A 25,742-nucleotide genomic window follows, 5' to 3' on the forward strand; every position below is an offset into this window, starting at 1 on the left:
TACTACCATATCAATTCTACTACATTTTTTCTATCGTTTTATAAGATCCTTTTAATTTCATTTACCATCGCACTATTCGTCGAAACTGTAGTGCATATTTTAAGTAAACTTAAGCTGACGAACACTTTCTTAACAATTTCAAATAACTATGGAATTTTTGCAGGCTCTCAGCAGATAGCTATCGTGACAGAAACGTGGAGCGTCTTTTTCACACCTGACACCCTCATCTGGGGATATAAAAACCTATTATGGATAAGATACATGGTGGGAGACTTGGTACCATCAGAAACTGAGTCTTTCCTATGAGGGGCTGTAACTTACTGACGATATTTGAAGTGCTACATCTTAAGCCAGACGTTCCGGTGACGGAATCACGAAGACAGTTGACCAACTAATCTGGAAAGATAAGAACCTGATATCTTCTGAGAGTGAGTCAAGTCTATCCGAATAAGTGGGATATTGTTTACTATGGATATACTGAGTTACGCACAGGTTCCCAGGACATCTCCTTGTGAGCTGTAAATGCAACGAATGTTAAGTCTCTCAAACCATTTACTCTGCATACATTTAAACAAATACAATTGTTACCAGCGTAGCTTCATTATTACATTATAATGTAATCTACCGCTTAAGGTTGGTTTTGGATGGACACAACTACCAAATAAATATTTTGTTTCTCCTAAAAAAACACAATCCAACATCCTACTCTACAACAACCCCCTCTTCATCTCCGAGTACTTCCTCCCTTCATCCCGTCCGACATTCCTACCCTATTCCTGCCCCTTCCTCGTTTGCCAAAGTTTCTCCCGTCTATCTTAGCCTTCAACATCCCAAAGCCGATCAATACTCCCTTCATCTATTTTTCTAGCCTCCTAATGATTTCTCCCAACAATCCCGTATCCTTGCCCACCATACTTAGCACTTCCTCATTTGTTTTCCCTTCTGTCCACTTGACCTTCTCCATCCTTCTCCACAAACACATTTTAAAAACCCACAACCTACGCATATCCTCCTTCAATGGCCACGTTTCCGCGCCGTACTACGCTCCATATCAAAGTTTTGACGAGCCTTTTCTTAACATCCTTACTCAACGTCCCTGTCATCAAATCCCTATTCCTTGTGAAAGTCTCTTTGCCTAGCGCAATTGTTCTCTTAACGTCCCTACTACATGGTTAACGGTTCCACCTGCTTTAGTTTTTGGCCTCCTATTTGAATGTTTTAATGCATTTCTCTTTCGGGAAAATCGCATAACCTTTGTTTTATTAATACTGATTCTCATCCCATGTATAAGGTGGGATCAAAAAAAGACCGAACCGATTTTATTCTGCGCAAACCGTTCAACGGATCGAAACGAAACAGTGCGCCATCTAGCGACACATCTGACGACTAAAACGAGAGGTGTTGTGTTTGTACGTGAATGAGGTACGTGTCATAACCCGTTCGTCGCCGCGTGCAACGGCAGCAATGAAGGAGCTAGAGGAACAGCGTGTGCGTGAAATTTTGTTTCAAACTTGGCAAAAGTGCTACGGATACATTTGGAATGATTCAGCCAGCCTTAGGTTTTGAAGCTATGAGTCGAAGCCTGTGTTTTGAGTGGTACAGTCGTTTCAAATCGGGCAGAACCTCGACAGATGAAGATTCGCGAACGGGGCGGCCTTCCACTTCGACAGTCCCCAACCATGCCAAATCGGGAAACGATTTGTACGTCGTACTAAATTTCCAACCCACTCAGCATTGCTTGCAATCCCTTAGCTTACTGACAAACTAGAGCTTGGTCATAAGCAAACCTAACTGATTTTACGTATTACCCTCCGACTTTCAATCCTAGCTCCAGTTTTTCCCATGCCTCATGATTTCCTCCACATATACGTTGAACAGCACCAGTGATGGACAAATCCCTGCCTTAAATCTCTTCCTATGACTGCCCGTCTGGACTCTCCGTTCCCCACTCGCACCCGAGTAGTCTTGAGACATGTACAGGTTGCGGATTAGCCTCTTGTCCCTCTTATCTATTCCTATTTTCTGCAATATACTTATTAGTTTTTCCCAATTCACTCTATCAAACGCCTTTCCGCAATCTATGAAACAGTCCTCATTGTATTCTATATTTGTCTCTACTGATTATCTCATTGCTACCATGGCATTTCGCGAGCCCCTCCCCATCCTGAACCCAAACTTATCATCCCCAAAGTATTCATATGCTGTTCTCTATTCTTTTGTTAATGATTCTGAGAACAACTTAAGCTGTTTGGGAAATCAAACTTATTGTTCTGTAGTCCTAAGCGTAGGTTTATGGAAATTAATAATACCCATGCTTTAATATAAAATACAGTACACTCATTTCGACACTTGTTCCTCGGAACAAATTGGTTTCAGCAGAGAATGATATGGTCTAAGCGAAACTCAAATATTTATTACCCAGGGCACAAGAGACGGCGACGGAGTGAAGAAAGAACTCGGGGCAATTAAAAAAGGGGTAAATCTTAATTGGCAAAGGTCAAGTATTACTAGCTAATAAAATGGAGAGGGTGTAAACGGAGGTGGGAAGGAACAAATTGCGTGAATTTTATGCATACGTATCTTGAGGATCTTAGGCAGCGGGTAAAAATCAGGTTAAGAAGAGGTCAGTGACTGACTAAAGCAACAGCATTACTACCATGAACATTATTTGGGCTATTATTAGTCTCTTATTGATTAACGAAATCAAGCTTGTGACTTTTGCCTATGCAATGTCAACGTCAAAATTAATAGTTACAATTGCACAAATTCTTCACAAAACGAGATGCTACGCCGTTATCAATAGCCTCACACTTTCCCGGGTGGGTGCCTTACGTCAATCTCAAACATGAGATCGGCACGTCAAAAATAACAATAGCAAGAAAAGGAATGAATACATCTTAAGAAATATTGATGGAAATGAAAAATACGAAAAGACAACACCAATTCAAAAGTTATTTTCTAGATCTAAGATATCAATACAAAGTTTTAGTTTTATTAAGAAATGAGCTCTTCATAAACACACCGCAAATGAAATGTTTAGAGAAAAAATGGAGAGCGGAATACTATTTTCCTTGTCAGCAAGTAGCGGATGTTGGAAGGTCATAAAATATAAATATTTGACTTACAATCGGCTAATGTTTAACTGATACTTCGGACTCCACATTTTTTCCACGGATAGAGCACCAGGTACCATCAATATGTAAACCGGAAAAAATACTGCTAATTAGGTAAACAAGAGATAAATAGAGGATGCAGCTAAGCTAACTATTTTCACAGACGTAAGCCTTGGTTAACGCTTGTTTTCCGGATGTTTTATTCCAGATTAGAAATGCGAATCCACAAAGACATATCAAGGGCATGGTCAGAGTTTTGTATCCACAGAAGATTACAAATGAATGAATGACCAATATAAGTATTTGAGAAACGAGGCGTTGGTACCTAGAAAATACACTCCTAGACGCACTGATGAAATATTAAATACAAGAACTTATTCCAGGAATATGAGGTCTGATCACCGTATTACACCTAACCAGGATTTTGAAATGCTGGCTCGATTAAAAAAATGACTATTTGTGGAGCAGTAATTTTGGTATTCCGGTAAAATGTGTTAGAAGCATTATTTAATCACTTTGAATATTTTTATTTTGCCTTCATCTCAAATTAATTACATCTAGATAATTTTTATTAAGCAATAGGCAATTATTACACCATCTAAAGAATCATAACTAATGATATGACCGCATATCTATTGACTGAAAGATATATCAAGATTAAATGCAAGGACGCCACGTTCTCTGGGATATGCATTCATTTAATAATTTATAAATCCAACAATAACCTTGCGAATATCTCCGCTCTACAATTCTGCATTTCATAATAGCTTTATTCATTTCCAATAACGAATCCTACAAAATTCCTTAATCGTACCATTTTGACTTTCATTCTTCTGCACCTTTAAGTGCAACACAGCCGTAATCTAACTCATCCACTTGAAATTTCTACAGCAACATCTCACATTCGAAAGGTTTTTCATCCGACATTCATGCATTTACTACGTGGACACAATAGTAACATTCCCTATTTCGGATCGCTTCGGTAAATTTAACAGATTTAGATAAAACTGCATAAAGGCAACAGGCGAGAAGTTTACGTTTTTTATAGCATCATCACGCTCATAGACGTATTTATCGTAGTTATTTATCTAATCGAAAAACCTGTGCCAAGTGGCTTATTTGACTATAAGATTTTTTTCACTTGGCTCGGATGAAATCCATCTCCCTTGAAGTAGTCAAACTCAACTGGAATGATTTATGAATAATTTTGGCATTAATTCCAGTATAATACTGAGGTAAAAATCATTAGTTTGATGTTAGAAATGTCCACATTCATTAGTGTCATGTAGAAATTTTCATCTTTTTCTAAATGCAAAAGAGACTAAGTAATTCGGATTCAGAAAAGTGGCGGGCGGGTGGACGGCCAGGTTCCACTCCCTACGAAATGATCGCTCAAAGCCTCGTTGACCTCGGTGCAGGAAATTAAGGATGTCATGAACCTGAGGGAGTCATGCGTAATTACTGGGCGGACACTTCAGGTGCTCTGATCGCTCTATTAATGCTTAAATATTGCTCAACTCCAGGAGCACTACTCGGCACTTTTCTTCAATTACATCAGTAAGTATCGTTTAATATAAATATGTAAAATAATTTATTTTTAATTGTCCACATTATATGTAGAGGAAAACTAGCAGAATTTTGGGCTACCATGAACTTTCTTAAAAGAAATTGAAACTCACCCACGGTCAGAAGCAAGCTGTATCCTCTCAGAAATTTTCACTGGTTTGGACCTTACGTAATGAAACTTGTCTCGTCATTAAGTGTACATTTTATTTAAAAACGTAAGTTACTTTCTGGACAGCCCTCGTATGATAAGAATATATGTGAATATACACACATGTTGGGCCTTCTAGAAATAATTAATTAATCCATAATTAATAGTTTCGGACTGCCGTATACTTAATTCTGCACTTGAAATAGATTTACGATTCATTGGCCGCAAGACATATCTTCGTTAACGTTGAATTTTGCTTACTTCCGGTGCTTGTTAAATGTTTTTTTGATAATCCTTGGCACTTACCGTGCAATAAACTAATTAAACCTAAGGCTGTTTATGAGTCGTTTAATCAATTAAATAAATCCCTACAATTATTAAACCACTTTTCTCCAGTATATCCTGAGAAAAACGTTCACAAAATGTATGAATCGAAGCGTAATTGTCATTTTAACTAGTACAATATTACCTTCATTTTGGCAGTTTACAGATGAGACCACGGTAGATATCATGGCAGCCACTTAAAACTTATTTGAACTGTAAAACCAGATGTTCCACTACATACGGTGGATATTTGAAACCCTTGAATCACTCCACGAAAACCACAGACAAAGAATCATCTGCCATTTTTAATTCCCAGAATGATTCAGTCGTTCTTTTACCAGATTCCTGAAACGAATAATTACTTAATAGAAACTTTCTCCTTACGGCTATAAAACGCACGATTCACTATCTAATATGACAGTAAGATTGCTACTATTTCATGGAAAGCAATTTGTAAAATTTTCACTACCTACCACAATCTCATCGATAAAATTGATCGCAACGATAGGAACTCATTCTCCTCACTACACAACGTTGGAGGATTACTTCTAAAACGGTATTACGAAATCGAAGGAGGGATGGTTGGTGTATGGATTACTGACAGGTATATGATAACAAAATGATTAAAAGGAAAAACTGAATTCCAATGAAATATATCGCGTATCATAAAAAGGTTGCAATGATGCAAAACGCGAAACGAAAAAAAAAGGTTTTCATGTTAATTCATGGACACTGGCTTGATGCAAGGGCGGGAAACAATATTTAAACTTTGTAGATACCATCCCCTAAGAAAAAGATGTATAGTTAGTGTTATACACTAGTAATTGTTGTTGTAAATACTGTTTCTTACAGAAGGTCACGGTCAGTTACACAGTGATATGTGTAGAGAAAAAAATCTCAGAAAAATACGTATTTGCCGTCAAGTGCCTTGATTTTATTAATGTTGTTATTAGTTCTTCTCTCATAACACCACCATCTGAGCTTTTTCTTATTGAGTTTCGCTTATTGAGCAAATTTACCTTTTTTGATTTGAGGGAATTGAAATTTTTGATCAACAGCGCTTAATTATGATTATACCACCGACATAAAAACAAAAATTCAACTTTCAAACCCTTTAAATACTTGCTTACAGATAAAACCCTTATGTTAACAAGGCCGCTAGCCAGACCCTCGCAACAAAATCTTTACTATTTTCCTGCTAGTTGCGACACCTAGAAGCTAATGCTGGTTGGCCTTCGCAAGAAAGATAATGATATGCACTGACCAAAACTTAAGGCGGCAGCCATCTAACCTTAATCGTGGACGAAATTCGGATTTCTAAGTTGGCGAAGTAAGCAGTTCTCAAGCTGTTCTCGACTCCCTTGGGCAGATAAAAAGATTAATTTGGACCCACTGAAAACAGATTGATGAGCTAACATTCCATCAGTATTATTGATGTTAAAAAGAGAAAATAACTCCATAATGCCAAATATGCAAAGTTAAACTATAGAAAATGATTTTAAAAAATACATCGAGTTCTTCCCTTTTCTTAATTCTGACCGCTACATAAAATGATACCTGTTGATTTCGATAGAGAAAGACTCACGCCTTTAACCGTAGTGCCTAGAGTTAAGTGTAATTACATAAACCGAAACAACCATGAAAGCGTCTGAAACTCATCTAAACCAACACAAGACACATAAAAGCATGACGCTCTAAAATATTGACACAATCACTACGCAGGATATTTTTCTTAGGAGGACAATTGCTAAAAAAAATAGCTTTATGCCTAGAAAAATACTTTTGACTTTTACGACACTTGGTCATAAAAGTATATTTATGCATGCATAATTTGCTTTAAAAATTAGACTAAATGCCTTTAATGAGCATCTGAACGCGTGTGGCTGGTAACAACTACTATCAACAAACTGAAATTTTTAACGACCCTTCAGTTTTCACCATCGTTTACAACTAGCATTTACACATGCGTAAGTTAGGTTTTCGAAACAGAGTAGAACTATATGCAGTACTTATTACCCGCTTGGTGTGCGGTTTAAGTTTTAAATCTTCCTCCAAGAGTTTCAACTCAAGCGGCTACTATCTTAAGAATACCGAATGAATGGACTTAGAAGGCAAGGTTGACAAGTATCAAAGTGTTCGGGCAAAGCGTTGCAACCGGTTTTCCAATAAAAAAACGTACAAGCGGAATGCTGGCAGAAACCCACGATTTCTCGCCACGGAGGCATGCATCCATTCAGCCCTCGGTTCTGCTAAACATTCACTAAACTCTTTGACGGTTAAACTCAAGCAGACTTTTTACTTAAAATTCGAGCTATAAGATTTCATGCACTGATAACATGCTCGGCTCTATCCCCTAGTCTAAACCTCACGTTCCGTTGATTACGACACATGCCATTAAGGCGTTTCATGGCTTTCATTTAGATGTAATCAGGTACGTATACATTGTTTTTTCCGTTCTTCGGAGTTTGAAATTAATTATTTTTTATGAGAGATAGTTCGGTGGAAATATTGAGACGGATGAAAATGGTAGCATATTTTCGTCAGAAAACTTCAAATTCTTATAATCAACAGCGAAGGAAGAGAAAAATTTTCCCATTTGGCTTCTTTCGAAGAAACGATTTTTTAAAATAAAATGAAATAAAAGAATTGTTAGAGGAAATTAATGTTTTAGCACATTTCCTCTCTCAGAAAATCGTTGAAATAGCAAACTTCCGGCAAATCGTTGTCCTCAACGTGAACTTATGGATATAATAAGGTATGGAACATCGATTTATCCAATGTCATGAGGATTATACGAGCCACATGGGCCACCGGATAGAGTAAAACAGCTAAGTCTTGGGCGACCAGACACCAGAAATTCTCATAAAATCTCATTTCCCAACTTCCTAGACCCGATGTTCCGAAAAGCTCTTTGCGACACGAAGAAGGCCCGGATATATTCGCTCATTTGCACCGCATTTTGCATACGTAAAACTTGTGAAATGGAGCCCTACCCGCTGGCTAAAACTAAATGAGTTTAGGACAACTAAGCATATATTTCACGCTTGATTTATGCTTACTCTCGGAAATCTATCCTTAGCTGACAGATTATCTCAATAGAATAACCATGCCCGTAGGTTCTCTTTCCTCATGCCAAACAAATGGAATGGTTGTCACTAATATCAAAGAAGAAAGACTAAGGGACTCGGGTGCTCCTTTAACTGTCACCCGTTCCCAGAAAATGGCGAGAATTATTTCTCCATATTCAAAGACTTTATTTAGGGAAACCCCATTCAATCATATTAAGCGCAGCATTTGGTCAACTACCCATTAAAATGTAGCTTCGGCCAATGAGCAAGGATGTCATTGGTAAGCTGTCATAAGGAGAGCTTAAAATATAATCTTATATCTCAAGGAAGGGAAGAGGCGGAAATGCGACGACGCGAAACGGATAACGATTTAAACTAAAACGGGGCCCACGGAAACGAAACAAGAAGCCGTCATGGACAGAACACACGCGAATATATACATATAAAAATAAATATATATATATCGGCGTGTGTGTATGTGTATGTATATATATATATGGCCTGTATATATAAATGTATATATATATATATATATATATATATATATATATATATATATATATATATTTATATATATATAACTGCATACGCACATTTTCAGATACTAGCGTAAAAATGCAGATTAATATGATTGCTGATTAAGTTTAATCGTATATATATTCACTGAAGACTAATATTTCGGAGTTCCTGGCCACCTTCGACAGAGTGCAAGAAGTAACCTACTTACTTATTAATATTAGTTACTCATCTTACGCCAAATAAATGTAGCTTGGACCACCATAATATTTCTTTCTATTGTATTTTTACGAAAGAATCTATAAACATTCGTGTGCATTTGGAAATGTATGTTTGTGTATGCCTGTACATTTAATTATATGCATTCATATACAGGTGTGTGCGTATATATATTTATATATACATACATATACATACATATACATACATATACATACATATACATATATATATATACATACATACATATATAAATATATAATCTCCCTTCGTTTCAACACACTTGGTCCAGCGTTTCTCCAATATCAGTATTCCTTCCCGAATGTGCGAGTTTAAAAGGCTGTGAAAATATCCATCTACGGCCCTTTCACCTTCTTCATTGGACGCGAAGCGTTTCCCGGAAACAAATTTCTTCAACTTTGAGAATAGATGGAAGTCTGAGGGTGCGAATTCAGGAGAATTCGGGGGGGATGGCCGAGCAAATCGCACCCTGAATCCCGTAGTTTTCCCATCGACAACGCACCTTTGTGAGCTAGTGCGTTGTTCTGGAGAAAGATGATTTTTTTCTTCTTCAAGCCGCTCGCGAATTTTACCATCCACCTGGTCAAGAAGGTTTGAGTAATATTCGCCGGTAATTGTTCTACCTTTTTCAAGGCAATCAATTAACAGGATTCCTTTCGTATCCCAAAACACACACTGGCCATGACCTTTCCGGTAGATGCGATCGAGTTCGCTTCTTTGGCGCTGAACCACGGCCTTCTACCCACTGCTTCGACTGCTGTTTCGTTTCTGGTGTGTAGTGGCGGACCCATGTCTCATTCATGGTGACATATCGCCACACGGATCGGAATAATAATTTAACGGAGAAGCGAGAGAGCGCTAACGAACAAAAACACACAACAGCACACAAATGAAAATCACACGTATTTCGATTTTGCGGGGGCCAAACCACCTTCCTCAAGGGGGAGATGTGCTTTTGCATAATATGGCACCGTTTTACTGAAGAAGATCTCGTAGGAAATAGTCCAAATTCGACTACTTCCGAAAATCCTGGGCAAATCTCATCTCAGCATTGTTTTCAAAAAATAGTATAACACACACACACATAAAATTACCAAATTATTCAAATACTGCGCCCAGCATAGATACTGAATTCCATTAAAGACCTTGAGCTGAAGGCAAAGATAAATATAACATCACTCGCGGATTCCGACATTTATTATCCGTGGCATTAATTTCCGAAGAATACCATAGAATTTTTTTTTCAAAAACATCACAATTTCATTCATTTTTACGTGTTTTTCTCAGTTGTTGTGCTTATTGTTACGTTAAACCAAAAATGTTCAACCTGAGGCAGGGGAAGAGCATGATGTGAAATAAACGAAAACGCTTATGGTATTATCTAATTGTTTACATTCACAGCGAACCTATCCACGGCTGGACATTATTCTCACGTATAAATCTCTTGACTAACCATTTAATTGAAAGCAAAGATAAATTTAACTCCATAGAAACATTACTAAAAATATGCTATTTCCAAACGAAAAAGTCTTCAATAAATTAAATATCTAAATCTCGATTCTCACGTTAAATGGCATCGACGGAGGGATTTCCGGAACGATTCAATATTCACAATGTCAATCTTTCCCCATTAAATTCAAAACGTGAATGTATCAGACGTACAGCGACCGACATCGCCACTCCCACGGTTTCTTCGCAATCGGGTGAACCTCTCTTTAGCCAATTCTATGGTACAGCAAGCAACGAAATCATGACACTACTACAACACCAGGAAAATGTTGTTGAATTAATCGCCATTCTTCTCGGATTAATTAATGTAAACTGATTTTACATGGAATGAGGCGCCTGTTCATTTAAATCGAAGGGAAAATATTTTGTTGATATTAACACGAACCCAATTATGGAATGGTCTTATGGAATTTGGTCAAAATTTGAAACGACAAATAAAGCGCTGAGGGTTCTTCCTGTCTTCACGCGGATGCTTAGCAACGTATTAAAGCAATCCAGGAAAATAAGAAAGACTCAGAAAATGCTTATACGACGTAAGTATGCCGTATAACATTTTCTGAAACACCGACCTTATGCCTTCGTCCCCAAAAACATAATCCTGGATAGGTTTTTATTTACGAAACATTGAGCAGAGGTAGATATGTGTTTTCCCGACAAAAACTATACTCTGGCCAACAAAAGCTATTGACGCCTGTAAAACATCCCTATGTCGGCAAGACTTCACAAGTTTTACGAGGGATAGCGAATTATAAATTATCAACTAAAAGTTGAAGGTCACTATGTAGGCGCCGGTCATCGATCTGGATTAGACCATTTTCAACACGACTTCAGCGGGGAAATAAAGACTAGTACGCAAAACCAAACGACGTGGATTTGCTACCAATCTGCCAGGTGTTTAATCTGAGTTAGATTTCAGGAAGTGCCTTATGAACGACGTATTTTTTCGACATAAAATAGTAAACAATGTGTCATCCAACGTATTTCTTCTCGTACATCATCGGAGGGGTGGAATGTGGACCTTGTTCAAAATGCTAGATAATCCGTTTTCAGCACTGAAGAAATTTATGAAAATGGCTACCGAGGCATTTGAGCTTGGCCACTTTAAAGGTAGGGGGTGGAGGCTTCCAATGCATTTCTGAAGAAAAATATTTTTTTCCAAAGGCAAAAAAGAGGCAATAATTTTCCTACTCGATATGTAATTACTTTTAAAAAATGCATTCAAATAGGGAAAAATTAACATGCAGAAAAAACATCCAGGAAAAAGGCGATAATCAAACACACTAATGCCGACGGTAAATTAGTAATTATTCCGTAGATAAGAGTAATATTATAATGGGAAAGTAATCAATAAGACTGGATATTCGAAGCTTCTAATAAGTTAATCCTACGCATTAAAAATTTAAAATTTAATTTCATTCGCCTTACTCAACAGCAGAGCAGTAAGCAGCACAGAAAAAAGTTGAACACAGCAAAGGAGGAATGAAAAATTGGAGGATCAGGTTTGACTCTTTTCGTCTCGCAAAATGGTATCACGGAATCAGGAATAGAGTTATTGTGTCTCCGACGCATCATCTTTTTGAGGGCGCTATATTATTTCGTAAAGTATTTCGAAATAACAGGCGGAGGGTAAAAAGTTAGTGGACTGAAGGTGGAATGAGAGAATTTTTGGAGTGTTGAATGAATCAGAGTAGATATGTTGCAAAGATAAACTAAATATCACGATGTTTTGAAAACTTAAACTGCAGGGCAGCAAACACAACACCAAAGGCGCCCTATTACATACTACCTTGATCAAAAATTTCCCGGAATTTATTCAGAAAATTAAAAATACAAGTTTATTCATCTAAATCTATATTGTCCCCTTCAAAGTAATCCCCATCGACTGCAACACACTTATGCCAGCGCTTGATCCAATCCTCGAAACATTTTTTATATTCGGTTTTCGGTATGTCCATCAGTGCTTCCTGCGATTTTTCCATTACTTCCTCTCGGCTGCTAAAACGCGTTCCCCGTAATGGTTTTTTAACTCGATTGAACAGAAAGAAGTCACAGGGAGCCAAATCAGGTGAATTCGGTGGCTGTTGGATGGTATTTGTTGCATTTTTCGTCAAAAAATTACGAATAATGATAGCACTGTGCGACGGTGCGTTATCATGGTGCAAAATCCACGAGTTTTCTGCCCACATTTCTGGTATCTTTCGGCGAATTGCTTCACGCAAACGTCTCATAACGCCCAAATAATACTCTTTGTTTACTGTCTGGCCTTCTGGCAAAAATTCATGATGCACTACACCGTTGTAATCCATGAAAACCGTCAGCATTGCCTTCTTTTTTGACTGAAAACGACGTGGTTTTTTTGGTCTCGGCTCATTTGGTGAACGCCATTCACTTGCCTGATGTCTGGATTGCGTGTCGTACTCATAAACCCACGTCTCGTCTCCAGTAATGATCCTTTTGATGAATGTGGGATCGGATTCAGCCTCGCAAATCATGTCTTTTGCGACGTCAACACGGTCACTTTTTTGCATGAAATTGAGGTCTTTTGGCACCAACTTTGCTGCTACACGACGGAAACCCAAATCATTAACCACAATGTCTTGGGCGGATCCATAGGCAATGTTCAAGTCCTCCGCTATTTCTCTGATGGTTAATTTGCGGTTATTGACCAACATTTCTTTTACTTTATCAATTTTTTCACCGACTTTCGATGTCGATGGTCTGCCACTGCGTTCATCATCTTCGATTGACTCACGACCACTTCTGAACCGCTCGTGCCACTGGTAAACGACCGTTTTTTTAGAGAATCGTTGCCGAAACACTTTTCCAACATTTCCAACGTCCGTGCGCCACTAAATCCGTTTTTTACGCAAAATTTAATACAAGTTCGTTGTTGCAAATTTAAATCCATTTCTGCAATTGTAAAAAATCGCCAACACACACAGAGATAGATGTACTCTTGGCTACGTAACTTTTGCAAATGTCAAGTTATGACACTAAGATTTAAAGGGAATATCAACAACAGATGTACCAATTTAACAAAAAAACAGAACTCAAATCGGAACGATGGGAGCGCCACACGGTGGTTATTCCGGGAACTTTTTGATCAAGGTAGTACGCCCACAGTTTCACAGTATTGAGAAAGACGCTCAGGCAAGACGGGTCACTCAAATATTTTCACCATAGCCAGGCTCGTTGAAATGAATTCACATTTTCCACTACGATTTTAAGCTCTAGAATTATAACATTAAAGTGCCCAGCCAGTTACTTGTGAAGGTGTTGTTTCACTACTCACTACGGCAGGATGGGGGACGCCCTTATTATTCGTAGTATAACTTTATATGTTGATTAAAAGTATTATTTTGCAACTATCCATAATTAGCAAATTTTATTTATCAAGTAAATTGAATTATTTTTCAGTTTATAAATATATTGCTTGGATGGATACAAACAACAAGTGATTAAATATTTCACTGCTATTTGGGTTCTTCTAAGATAGACTAGATTCCCCGAAACATTTCCGATTAGATAAATTCTTGGTGAAAATTTATTTTGAAAGCTCAAATGTGAATAAATATATCCGTAATAACCCTAGAAGAGTGAAGTCTTATTCTTACATGGCTCTATAAATATTCCGCTTGATATCTTGCTGAATGCGTAATTAATTGCCACGTTGCATTGCGCTTGGCATCTTAATTACCATTTGATCCATGGAAAACATTTTTTTCTGAATGTTGACATAAAATTGAGATGCATTAAGTAAAGCTATCCTTGAGCACGATTGTTACATAATTTCCATGACTTCTGCACTTAAAATCTATTTCAATACTCAATAAGGAAAAATAGGTTAAAAAGTTCAAATGCTACACGACGTCTAAGCACAGTTTTGTTAACGAATCATCAAAAATTGCTCACTCTGCCCATTTAATCGGAATTGGCATGGATTACACAATAATGCCATACCCTGACTTTAGAGCTTTATGATGTGAAATTATGTTGCTTGCACTGCACTATTAGCCTTTCATTTTACTCGTGTGGGTAGAGAATCATCCTCCTTCAATGGCTGCTGAAATGTGCTTTTCTCTATTCAGTAGCATTTAACTGTCTAGGCAGCAGCCTAAATGCCAAGTCAGTCAAGCATCAAATGGCAGCAAGGGTCAGCTGAAATGCGTCCTAAGCCGGAAACAGTTTTGGGATAATTGTGTCGCTGTCGTGCATTATCTCTTCGTAGCGATTCCCCATATCAGTTTTTCCGTCGTGGGCGGGTTCCCCCTACAATGGATTTTCCAATATATCAGCTCGCTCCCCTGCAGCTGCAAACTCGATGAAGCTATAATTATAACTTGTTCCCTATCACCACTATTCTCCAGATTTGGCTACTTCCGACTACTACTTGTTTTCCAATACGAATAAATGGCTGGAGGGAAGGAGATTTTCTTCAAAGGAGGAGACTATTGCTGTAATAAATTCCTACTTTGCAGAGTTGGACCAACTGCATTATTCGGAAGGGTTCAACACACTAGAGCAGCGGTGTACAAAATGTATATGGCTAAAACGGATGTTATGTTGAATGATGAAAATAGATTTTCTCGAAAAATTAAGCACTTATCTCGTTTGCGCCAACGTATCAAACCATCCTCGTTATTCTGGCCAAATGGAATAATTCAAGCGTGTGAAGGGCAAAAAATATTAGTCTCGTCTTTTCCAAAATTTACTCATAGTAACCATTCTTTCAGGAAGAGTATTAGTCAACTGTCGCGAAACATTTCTACCCATTGAATTATTTACCATCTTCTATCAACTTTCTCCCGACTAATTTTGCCGCGTTAGGCAATTGAAAATTAGATGCAAGAGATGGCAATGTACAGAGTAAACATGAAAATGTTTCGCAAATGTTCCATTGTCTGGAGTTACAATTATGATCTCTTAAATGATCTAGTTATCAAACTAGCGTTCTCTACTAACACCATCGGATCACCGATCCTAAAATTGTATCTGAAAAGTTATCCCCAACCAGTCACCTTTGACCAAGAAAAACAAAGCTGATAATGCAATTTACAAAACCGTTTGGTTTCGTTTATTTTTCAGCTATGGTAATCATGAATACAAATTAGCAGTTGTAAAAATATACATGCGAAATCCAACGAATTTTGCTACTGAAAGTTCCTTGAATTCCCTTCCAATGGGACCTTTCTTGCAATGCATGTAGAACTTCTACCCCAAGGTTTAGTTAACCGGTTAAATATTTTTGTTTATAATTTTTTTAATTTAATTAACCATCTTAAGTCACAACCCCAACATCACTAGTAAACAGCTAATTTGACAACTTAAATGGAAATGGAATGATGCCTCACTTATTTGATTAACTTTATTACGAAATAAAACAATACATTGGAAACTTTCTCATGATTTGATATTTTCGCTACGCTCAAGTTTTCGTCAGAACTTACAAATTACTATATCATAATGTTGACTGACGCAGGTTTTACGTCAAATATTGCATTCAACTTTGTCAAAACTCTTCCTGAATCTCCAGGCCCTGAGCAGTGATAACTCACCTGTATCTCAGAAACCAGTGCTTATTATCTGCGTAAATAGCAAGAAGCTGCAATTATAAAGTAATGAAATAAATAAAATAACCTTACATCAAATTGCCCTTATATCGCTTCAGTTATGAGTTCACACTATAAAGGGGTGTTCACATTATTTATTTAGGACCAATGGTTAACGAAAGTACGCAAAATTGTTTCTTCAAGCAACTATCCCTTCTGGAGTTATAATTTTAATGTCTGTTATATAGTACCTAACCCAGCCGAAACCTGTAACAGAAAATTCACGGTAGCTTTTCAAAAAGCACTAACCGGCACGGACACTCGCCGAGCTGGCAACGATGGGAAAAAATCTAACACATTTGGAAGAGCTGCTCATCCTCAATAAGTAAACAGAGGTGGTAGGGAGTCGATTAGGACAGGGGTACTGAAAAAAAAACAAATTTTTGCGACTCTACTCATGCTCAATGCACAAAACATAGTCACCGCCCGCCCAAATAAGCAAATGTCAACAAACATTACTTTTAAGGGTACGCGAATGAGAAACCTTAGCTTGGAGCAAGTTATATAAATCTTACAGCAATAAACTTTTGTAGATAACTTCCGAATTCAAATTTCAGGCTTAGGCTCCGATGGGGCCCACGATATATGAAAAAATAGTACACATACATTGTACATATGTATACATACATAAATTACACGTGTGTGTGTGTATATATATATATATATATATATATATATATATATATATATATATATATATATATATATATATATGTATATATATATATATATATATATATATATATATATATATATATATATATATATATATGTATATATATATATTCATTGGCATGGATATAGATATGCATAACGAAAAGGGATATGAATACATAAAAGACAAACACAGGAGAGGTGGGGACGGCGGAATCGAGCAGATCACAAGCGCAAAAATATTTCCTTGACCTGAACTTGATCCACGGATCTTTCTATTTCCCGGGTAATGCGTGCCTCGAAACTCATGTTTCAATCCTGTATGACATTGTATGACTGATTTCCTTACTATCCTTTCCTCTTGCGTCCTCCCGAAACAGCTCCCGAACACCATCTCCAGGGCAAAGAATCGGGGCACTTGGTTGGATAAACTTTTACGTATTCCAATTCCTTATATCTTTATCCATCTGAACGACTATTTGTTGGCCATTCGGTTGATTTTCGTGTTTGAATGTATATATAAACAAACACACACATGTATGTGTGGGTGAATATATATACAGAACTGCAGCGTTAAATAAATTCGTTTTAACGTTTTATTGGTCTGCATAATTCCAATTGTTTAAAAAGAATTTGCCTTCCATTGAGTACTAAAGATCACATACAAGTATTGTAACTGCTTACTAACTGCCGCTTCGGACTACTTAAAGCATATATCCACTTGTTGAATGAGTTACGAAATGTTTGTATCATTACACCCTATGTTTACTAATACCGCAAAAAACAAGTCATTTGTGTTAGTATCATTTTATCAACGTATGTATCTGAAGTGATTAATAGATAATCGCATTGAAAAACACATTCGTCAAACCTAAGTGAGTTTTTGATAAGTTGTTTGATATATTTAACGTAAGCGCCTATAGTTAAAAACGACAAGGGTTGGGGGTTGCTTTTTACGTATCCCACAATGAGAACTGAAAGGAGGATATCTGAAAATGAAGGAAAGCCCTATACTACCTTGATCAAAAAGTTCCCGGAATAACCACCGTGTGGCGCTCCCATCGTTCCGATTTGAGTTCTGTTTTTTTGTTAAATTGGTACATCTGTTGTTGATATTCCCTTTAAATCTTAGTGTCATAACTTGACATTTGCAAAAGTTACGGTCGGTTTTCGGTATGTCCATCAGTGCTTCCTGCGATTTTTCCATTACTTCCTCTCGGCTGCTAAAACGCGTTCCCCGTAATGGTTTTTTAACTCGATTGAACAGAAAGAAGTCACAGGGAGCCAAATCAGGTGAATTCGGTGGCTGTTGGATGGTATTTGTTGCATTTTTCGTCAAAAAATTACGAATAATGATAGCACTGTGCGACGGTGCGTTATCATGGTGCAAAATCCACGAGTTTTCTGCCCACATTTCTGGTCTCTTTCGGCGAATTGCTTCACGCAAACGTCTCATAACGCCCAAATAATACTCTTTGTTTACTGTCTGGCCTTCTGGCAAAAATTCATGATGCACTACACCGTTGTAATCCATGAAAACCGTCAGCATTGCCTTCTTTTTTGACTGAAAACGACGTGGTTTTTTGGTCTCGGCTCATTTGGTGAACGCCATTCACTTGCCTGATGTCTGGATTGCGTGTCGTACTCATAAACCCACGTCTCGTCTCCAGTAATGATCCTTTTGATGAATGTGGGATCGGATTCAGCCTCGCAAATCATGTCTTTTGCGACGTCAACACGGTCTCTTTTTTGCATGAAATTGGCACCAACTTTGCTGCTACACGACGGAAACCCAAATCATTAACCACAATGTCTTGGGCGGATCCATAGGCAATGTTCAAGTCCTCCGCTATTTCTCTGATGGTTAATTTGCGGTTATTGACCAACATTTCTTTTACTTTATCAATTTTTTCACCGACTTTCGATGTCGATGGTCTGCCACTGCGTTCATCATCTTCGATTGACTCACGACCACTTCTGAACCGCTCGTGCCACTGGTAAACGACCGTTTTTTTTAGAGAATCGTTGCCGAAACACTTTTCCAACATTTCCAACGTCCGTGCGCCACTAAATCCGTTTTTTACGCAAAATTTAATACAAGTTCGTTGTTGCAAATTTAAATCCATTTCTGAAATTGTAAAAAATCGCCAACACACACAGAGATAGATGTACTCTTGGCTACGTAACTTTTGCAAATGTCAAGTTATGACACTAAGATTTAAAGGGAATATCAACAACAGATGTACCAATTTAACAAAAAAAACAGAACTCAAATCGAAACGATGGGAGCGCCACACGGTGGTTATTCCGGGAACTTTTTGATCAAGGTAGTATATGCACTGTATTTGGCAATTTCGCCTTCTTATCCTCTCCCCTAATTCCAGACTGATCGCTACCACTTCTTGGCCCAGCCTCCTCAATCTTCACGATTCCCTCGCGCATTTAAGTTCCACGAACATGGTTAAGTCTGAATTTAAGATACTAGCCACGATTTTGGCAGATACATAAAAAATCAATACTTATGGCTAGATCTCCTTATAAAACCCTCCGGCGAGTGAAATCTGTACTTTCAAGATATACTACCGATTGGTTCCCGTACCTGTGCCTACAGAGGTTGCCCGTGGAGCTTTGCTACCAAGAAAACCGTTCCTAGGACTATGTGTGTTTAATACTGAGTCAGCAATGATATTACTGGGGATTTGGAGTTCGGAACCCGAACACATATGGGAGGTTGTATCGAGATGTCATGTCTGCGTCATTTTGTCCAATTGTTTTGACCTTGAAATAAGTCTAACAAAAGTCTTAAGCGCACTATATCAAATTACGACAATGGAAGGGTAAGGTCTTCTCGGGTTAGTTTTAATAGAAATTGACACCAAAAATCAAAATCCATTATATATAGTATGCTCTCAAGGCAGTTGAGGACTACAAACAGAAGAATTATGGATCGATGGTGCAGGTCGTCCACAAGAAAAGATAATAACATGTGGAAAATTATACAGAGTTGTACTATCAGCAGAACAGCACCTATTCGCCTAAGTTTAAATAGTAGTAATTAATTTGAGGGAAAAATCAGCCGACACCGCAATTTCAAAAATTAAAAAGAACCTCAAAGAACCTTTAAATTGTACATTAACATATCTGAATACGAACTAGGATTAATGTGTGTTATATTTATATGCATCACACGTCTTTAACTTATGTGAGTTCACGAGCCAAACTTCTTAATAGGTTACTGCACCGTCACATAATAATCCGCATCGTAGGTCGTTAATACCAAAATTGATTTGAGGCTCGATTTTTGTGCACAGCGAGCATTATGAGATCCGATATTTATTTTCGCGTTACAGCGAGCGTCTTCAAGGGCGTTGACGCTTCTTCAAGCGAGCTCCTGTGCGCTCGATACAACGCGAGATATATGTTGAGCCACAAATAAGTAGTTCTCTTCAGTGGTTGCCACTCTAGAGCGTCTTGACATTATAAACGAGTTAATGAAACAAATACAATGCGTGTTTTACGTGATTCCAATCAAGGCTATAAATCATAATATATCATTACGTTTTGCCAAAAGTATTATTGCATTACCGGATACTTACGTTTGCCTTATTTTTTTTCATTTCATAGATTTTGAAAGGTGACAATCAAAGAGCTGCGCGCACACACGCAGCAAGAGTTTCAATGAACAACATCCGATTCCGTTCAAGCTCCCACCGAACACTTTTCATTCAATGAACTGCCTGTACGGAAAAGGCGAGCTCACGCAACGAATTCCAGCAGCAAAAGAAAATTATCAAGAAAAAATACATGCAATGGAAGTATTTCCGTCGTGCGCAAATTATCGACAGATATGACTCGGGAAATGAAGTTCGTGGACATAAAAAAAGGAGTTAAATTAATCGTGCAGGAAACATAAGGCTAGGCAAGCATATTGGAGGCAAGGTATGGGATAAGCAGCACCACTTTCACAAGCTATGATTTGTATTAAAATGCTCGTCAAAATAGAATGCATATGACAGTAAATGAGTTGATGATAAAACTACATTGTAGATATAATTATTATTACGTCTACCGGTAGAGGTAGGGTTTCGATGGGCACACAGATTAAAGACTTCTACACTTCTAAACATCACTTAATACAAAACAATTGGGCATTCACTCTACACTACAATAAACCCACATCCAATTCTACATATATTTGTTCCCATCATTCCGTTTAACATGCCTACCCAACGTCACCTGCCCAACATTCTCATTTCCATCACATCTTCAACGCTAGCGAAGAGCTTAAGTAAAAATCATAAATGAATTTCCATGCATTTCATTAAGGACTACAAGTTTGTTAAGATTACATGTGGGACTAAGAAAGCAGAAAAAGCATTTTAAAAATTTGCTGATTTCATAGATTGGTCACCGTAAGACACTTCTTTCAGAGACATAATACTCTCCAGAAAAGTAAGCAACAAAAGGCATACTTCAATGGCTTCATGCCAGTAAATGGTCATTGACCAGAATCTCAGAAGGTTACTTACGGTAATCAAACTCCGTGAAGTGTTAGTAAAGGCTCATATTAATGCAAAGCTAAGTTTTCCTATAATATACATGTAAAGAAAGTGCATGAGAGGTAGCCTGCCTCAAAAAATATACACATTTGCATCTTCATTACCACTTGAATTCATATTGCTTACAACATGCCCTCATTGCTCCTTCATGGATAAATTGTGCATTTCCAGAAAAACAATCTATATAAAAACACCAGTCTATGGTTACAATATGATCAGGAACTGATTTAACACTTAACCATACCTGTAAATATCATTAGGCCAGTTAATCACATAGCCAGACTTTCACCAAATCTATATTTAAATCAGCATGAAATTTTAAGACAAATACTTGTGCCATAAATTCAATATGTTTCTAATGTGACTTAGACACATTCACATATAATGTCCAACTTTTGCACACACATACACATGCAGGCATATTAATTAATATAGTATATAGAATGTGCCCAAGCCACTTTGAATCCATACATGAACAATGCGGCAGCTGCCACCGTGAAGTTTTCATCTTGAACACAATTTACCAGTCCCATATTCTAATGGCGAAATAAAAATAATCGAAAATAAAAATGTCCTAATATAAATATTTTATTGTTAGTAATAGTTTATTTATGACAATCTGTAGTAGCATGATAGTAAAAAAACTTCCAAAACACTCCAGGTTTCTAATTCAAAATTGTCCAAATTTTGTGAACAACAAAACAATAACAGAACACATAAACCCAAATATAAGGAACCAAAACAATTTTGACAAAACAACAAAAAATAATAGACAATTTTTTCTCAATATTTAACAAACAAAACAAAATACATCAGCTAACAGGATAGATATCCTGATGTTTTTCTACATTGTGAATCTCATTGAATAACAAATGTATTGAAACTATGACATCATGCACCATTTGAATACAACAAAAACACATGTTTGGAAGTTTAGTACAAAGTTCATGGCAACTATTGTATTTCTATGGTTAGTATTACATCTTTTAACTATATTAAACAAAAGACCTGGTGGCTATACCACAATACGTGTTATAGGGTTAGTAGGCCACTAAGAGATGTTAGCAGAAAACAGAGGAAACCCATTATCACTGACAAGGTGATTGAATCAACAAGCATTAAGAATGTCCAGGTGAATAGTGTTAAAGCGAGGCAATAACATGGTAGCATTCCGGATATGGATGGTGATTTGGTTTGGGATGTCTTGAGAAAGCCATACAAGAAGGATAAACCCATACACTATTGACCTGTTTTCCAGCTCAAGAAACTCACCTGAAGTGTGTGTAGTCGTGTTCGTCCTTGGCACATTTGTTACTAATCCACGGTTATGCACTTTTCTGGATAATTCCTCATGTGAAACTGAACTATTTGCACCATGCACCACTGAATAATCCACACTGCACTCCTGTTTCAAACCTTCCACATCATTCACAACACTTCCGCCACAGACCTGCTTGTAGGGGCTCGTCTGATGACTATTACAATAACCACTCACATCACCACCACCATTTTGACTCTTTACACTTTCCACCAAGGAGCGAGTGATCCTCGGCTGCTCCGTTATCACGGACACGCGACGCGCCTCGTGCGCAACCAACCTTCCGCGCGGACCGTATTCCTCCGGCGGGGAGGAAAGCGGCACCCGTCCGCCACACGAGCCGCCCACCATGGGCGCACCCGGAGGCCGGATCACACCACCCACTACACTTCCACCACCCGGCACCAAACTCATCGCATTCGCGTCCGGGAGCCTGGGGGCGAAGGCGCCGTGCGCCGCGTTTACCAGACCCGCAGCCGACGGGTGCATGTGATCCTGGGCGTCGGGCGGGCCGTACTGGCCCGCGCCGTGCTCCAGCTCCAGGCGGCGGTGAGGGGCGGCGTGGGAGCGGGTGAGCATTTCCCGAGAAGGGGGCGGCGGCGGTGACAGGAGCGGGGCTGGCTCGTGGCACAGGGGCAAGGGGTGGCAGACTGGGAGCGGCCGGGGGATGTGTCCGGGCACCCGGTTGAACTCCTGGTTCTGCACTCGCGCCCAGTGGTGATGGGGCTGTCTCGGAGAGTCCGCTGCAAAGGAGGGCAGGGTGCTCGTTAGTGGTTGGGCGGTAGGCACCACCCGCGGGGAATGCCAGAGACGACTGAGGAGGTGGCGGCGGGTTGGGGAGTGCTGAGTGCAAGTCGGACAAAGACACCGCGTGGGGCAACAACGCCCCGACTCCACATCACCTCCCCTCGATGCCAAATGCATCCACGATCTCTACCCACACCTTAGAGTGGAAAAGTTGTCAACAGGAAGTCTCATTCAAAATGAATCCAAATACTGAGCCGTCCGTAACTTTAGGATGACTACTGGCTTGGCAAAACAAAAAAGATAAACTTTGATGAGGCACACACCAAATGTGCATACATATGGATTTGTTTGTATATATCATATGTGTACACACATACTATGTGTACACACATACGTTATATATATATATATATATATATATATATATATATATATATATATATATATATATATATATATATATATATATATATATATATATATATATATATATATATATATATATATATATATATATATATATATATATATATTTATATATATATATATATATATTGCGTGTGTGTGTACATACATACATATATATATATATATATGTATGTATGTATGTACACACACACGCACACAAAACACCCACATCACTGAGGTATATAATAATATCCGAAGCATATGTGGGTGGTGAAATTCACACGTGTAGCACTGTTTTTCGGTGTGACCGTCTTGAAACGGCATCAAATATAAGTTTCTACGGAATTGCTAAATAAATTACAAATTTATAGATCATGCAGCCTCCACGAAACAAGATACGAGCCGTAAAGAGGAACACATGATCAACTTTAACAGACCAGCCACTCAAACGTTAGCTTTTTACCAAATTTCTTAATGCGCATCCTCATTAAGGTATTGGAAATTTTGATTAATTAACTAGTTCATTAGTGTCAACTTTTCCGCTCTAACGAGTTTGTAGCATTACAGAAACTAACTCTCAATTAGTAGTCCGTTTGGCACTAGGTAACTATTTCTCCTAAAAAGTTCATACTTATGGCTGGGCTTTTATCGCCATTGCAAATAATTTAATTTGAAACATTCACCATTATTAAGATTCAGCATCGTATTCTGCCAAGTTAACCAAATTACATCTGATAACTCTTCATTAAGTTTTGATCAAGACCTGACACCACATTCATTTCATTAGCTACCACTGAGCAAACAAGAATAAAAGCACTAGAGGGAAGGGAGGTAAATGACATTAGTGCTAGTTATGAGTACGTGCTGAGGATGAAGATGCTCCTAAGATGTGGTTAACGCCATGAATAAGGTCTGACGAAGTTCATAAAATTAGTTATACTAACCTTGTGGTCCCTTGAAAACATTAGGATTCCTCTGAAGAATTGCTTTCAACAATTCTGGAATATTTTGCTGCTGTTCCACTAGAAGCTCCGGTGTGTCATATGATCCTTCAGTTCGCTTTGGGAATAGAAAACGGATGCCAACAATGAAAAAAATAAAAAATACGAAAAAGTTATAACACGGTCCTAAAGAATCAAATATGTTCAACTGCAAAAGATGCCTCTTTTTGTTACATTTTTGGTTATTAGGCGGGGGAAAGGCACAAAAGGCTTTAAAAGTCAAGGATTTAACTAAAACACTAAGATCTTGCGTTACCGTTATAAACGCTTGTTTATTTCCAAAAGCCGTCATTCAAACATTCAAACAAACTTTTCTTTAATGAGAATTAGGCTTCCTACTAGAAAAAAAATTATATTCACACCTATAAGTACTATGAATTTCTATTCGATCTTAATGACTGATTCAGACTATCCCACATTAACTGCGGCTAACGCGATTATTTTACGGAAAACACCATTGGCACGATCTAGTTTAAGTATTCCCCAATCTTAATGATCAAATGCAGTAAAACAGTACCTGGATAAAATCTTTTTTGAGCTCATGTTTAAGCAAGGTGGTTTCTGCTGAGTAACAGTCCAAGCTTTTGGTAGGTTAGAAACGTTAAGCACACCATTAAAATTAACATAATATGATTAATTATGAGAGAACGGATTGAAATTAAATATTCATGATTATTGAATGAAAATGTTTAGTGCACTTTTACTCACTATATTTTTCTTTAACAACATAGGGGAGAGGAAATGAGATGTCAAATTATATCACTCGGAGGATCCACTGCAATCACTCGGAGGATCCACTGCAATTAGAATACCCGATCAATACTTGTAATGACATTTAGCACTACCAATATGCAATGCATTGAACTTTTAATGGCATCAGATATAATATCTTGATTCTCCACTAAATTGACTTTTGATCCTAGACGAATCTTGAAAAAATTGGAGGTTTCACTGGTTCACAC

The 25,742-nt window shown here is 38.0% G+C and overlaps 1 protein-coding gene across 1 annotated transcript in view; it reads right to left on the bottom strand.

The window, feature by feature from the left end:
- Nipped-B (Nipped-B cohesin loading factor) overlaps positions 1-25,549 on the bottom strand; it is a 141,319-nt gene extending 115,770 nt beyond the window's left edge. The window contains exons 1-3 of the mRNA XM_071583297.1: positions 25,489-25,549; positions 24,724-24,838; positions 22,579-23,367 (exon numbers count right to left, since the gene is read on the bottom strand). Of these exons, the coding sequence (XP_071439398.1) occupies positions 22,579-23,367; positions 24,724-24,838; positions 25,489-25,509 (925 nt within the window). The 5' untranslated portion in view covers positions 25,510-25,549. The remainder of the gene's footprint in view (positions 1-22,578; positions 23,368-24,723; positions 24,839-25,488) is intronic.
- Between the last annotated feature and the right edge of the window lie 193 nt (positions 25,550-25,742).

The sequence above is a fragment of the Hetaerina americana genome, unplaced genomic scaffold, assembly GCF_022747635.1.
Source record: "Hetaerina americana unplaced genomic scaffold, ioHetAmer1.1.p SCAF_13, whole genome shotgun sequence".
Classification (NCBI taxonomy): domain Eukaryota; kingdom Metazoa; phylum Arthropoda; class Insecta; order Odonata; family Calopterygidae; genus Hetaerina; species Hetaerina americana.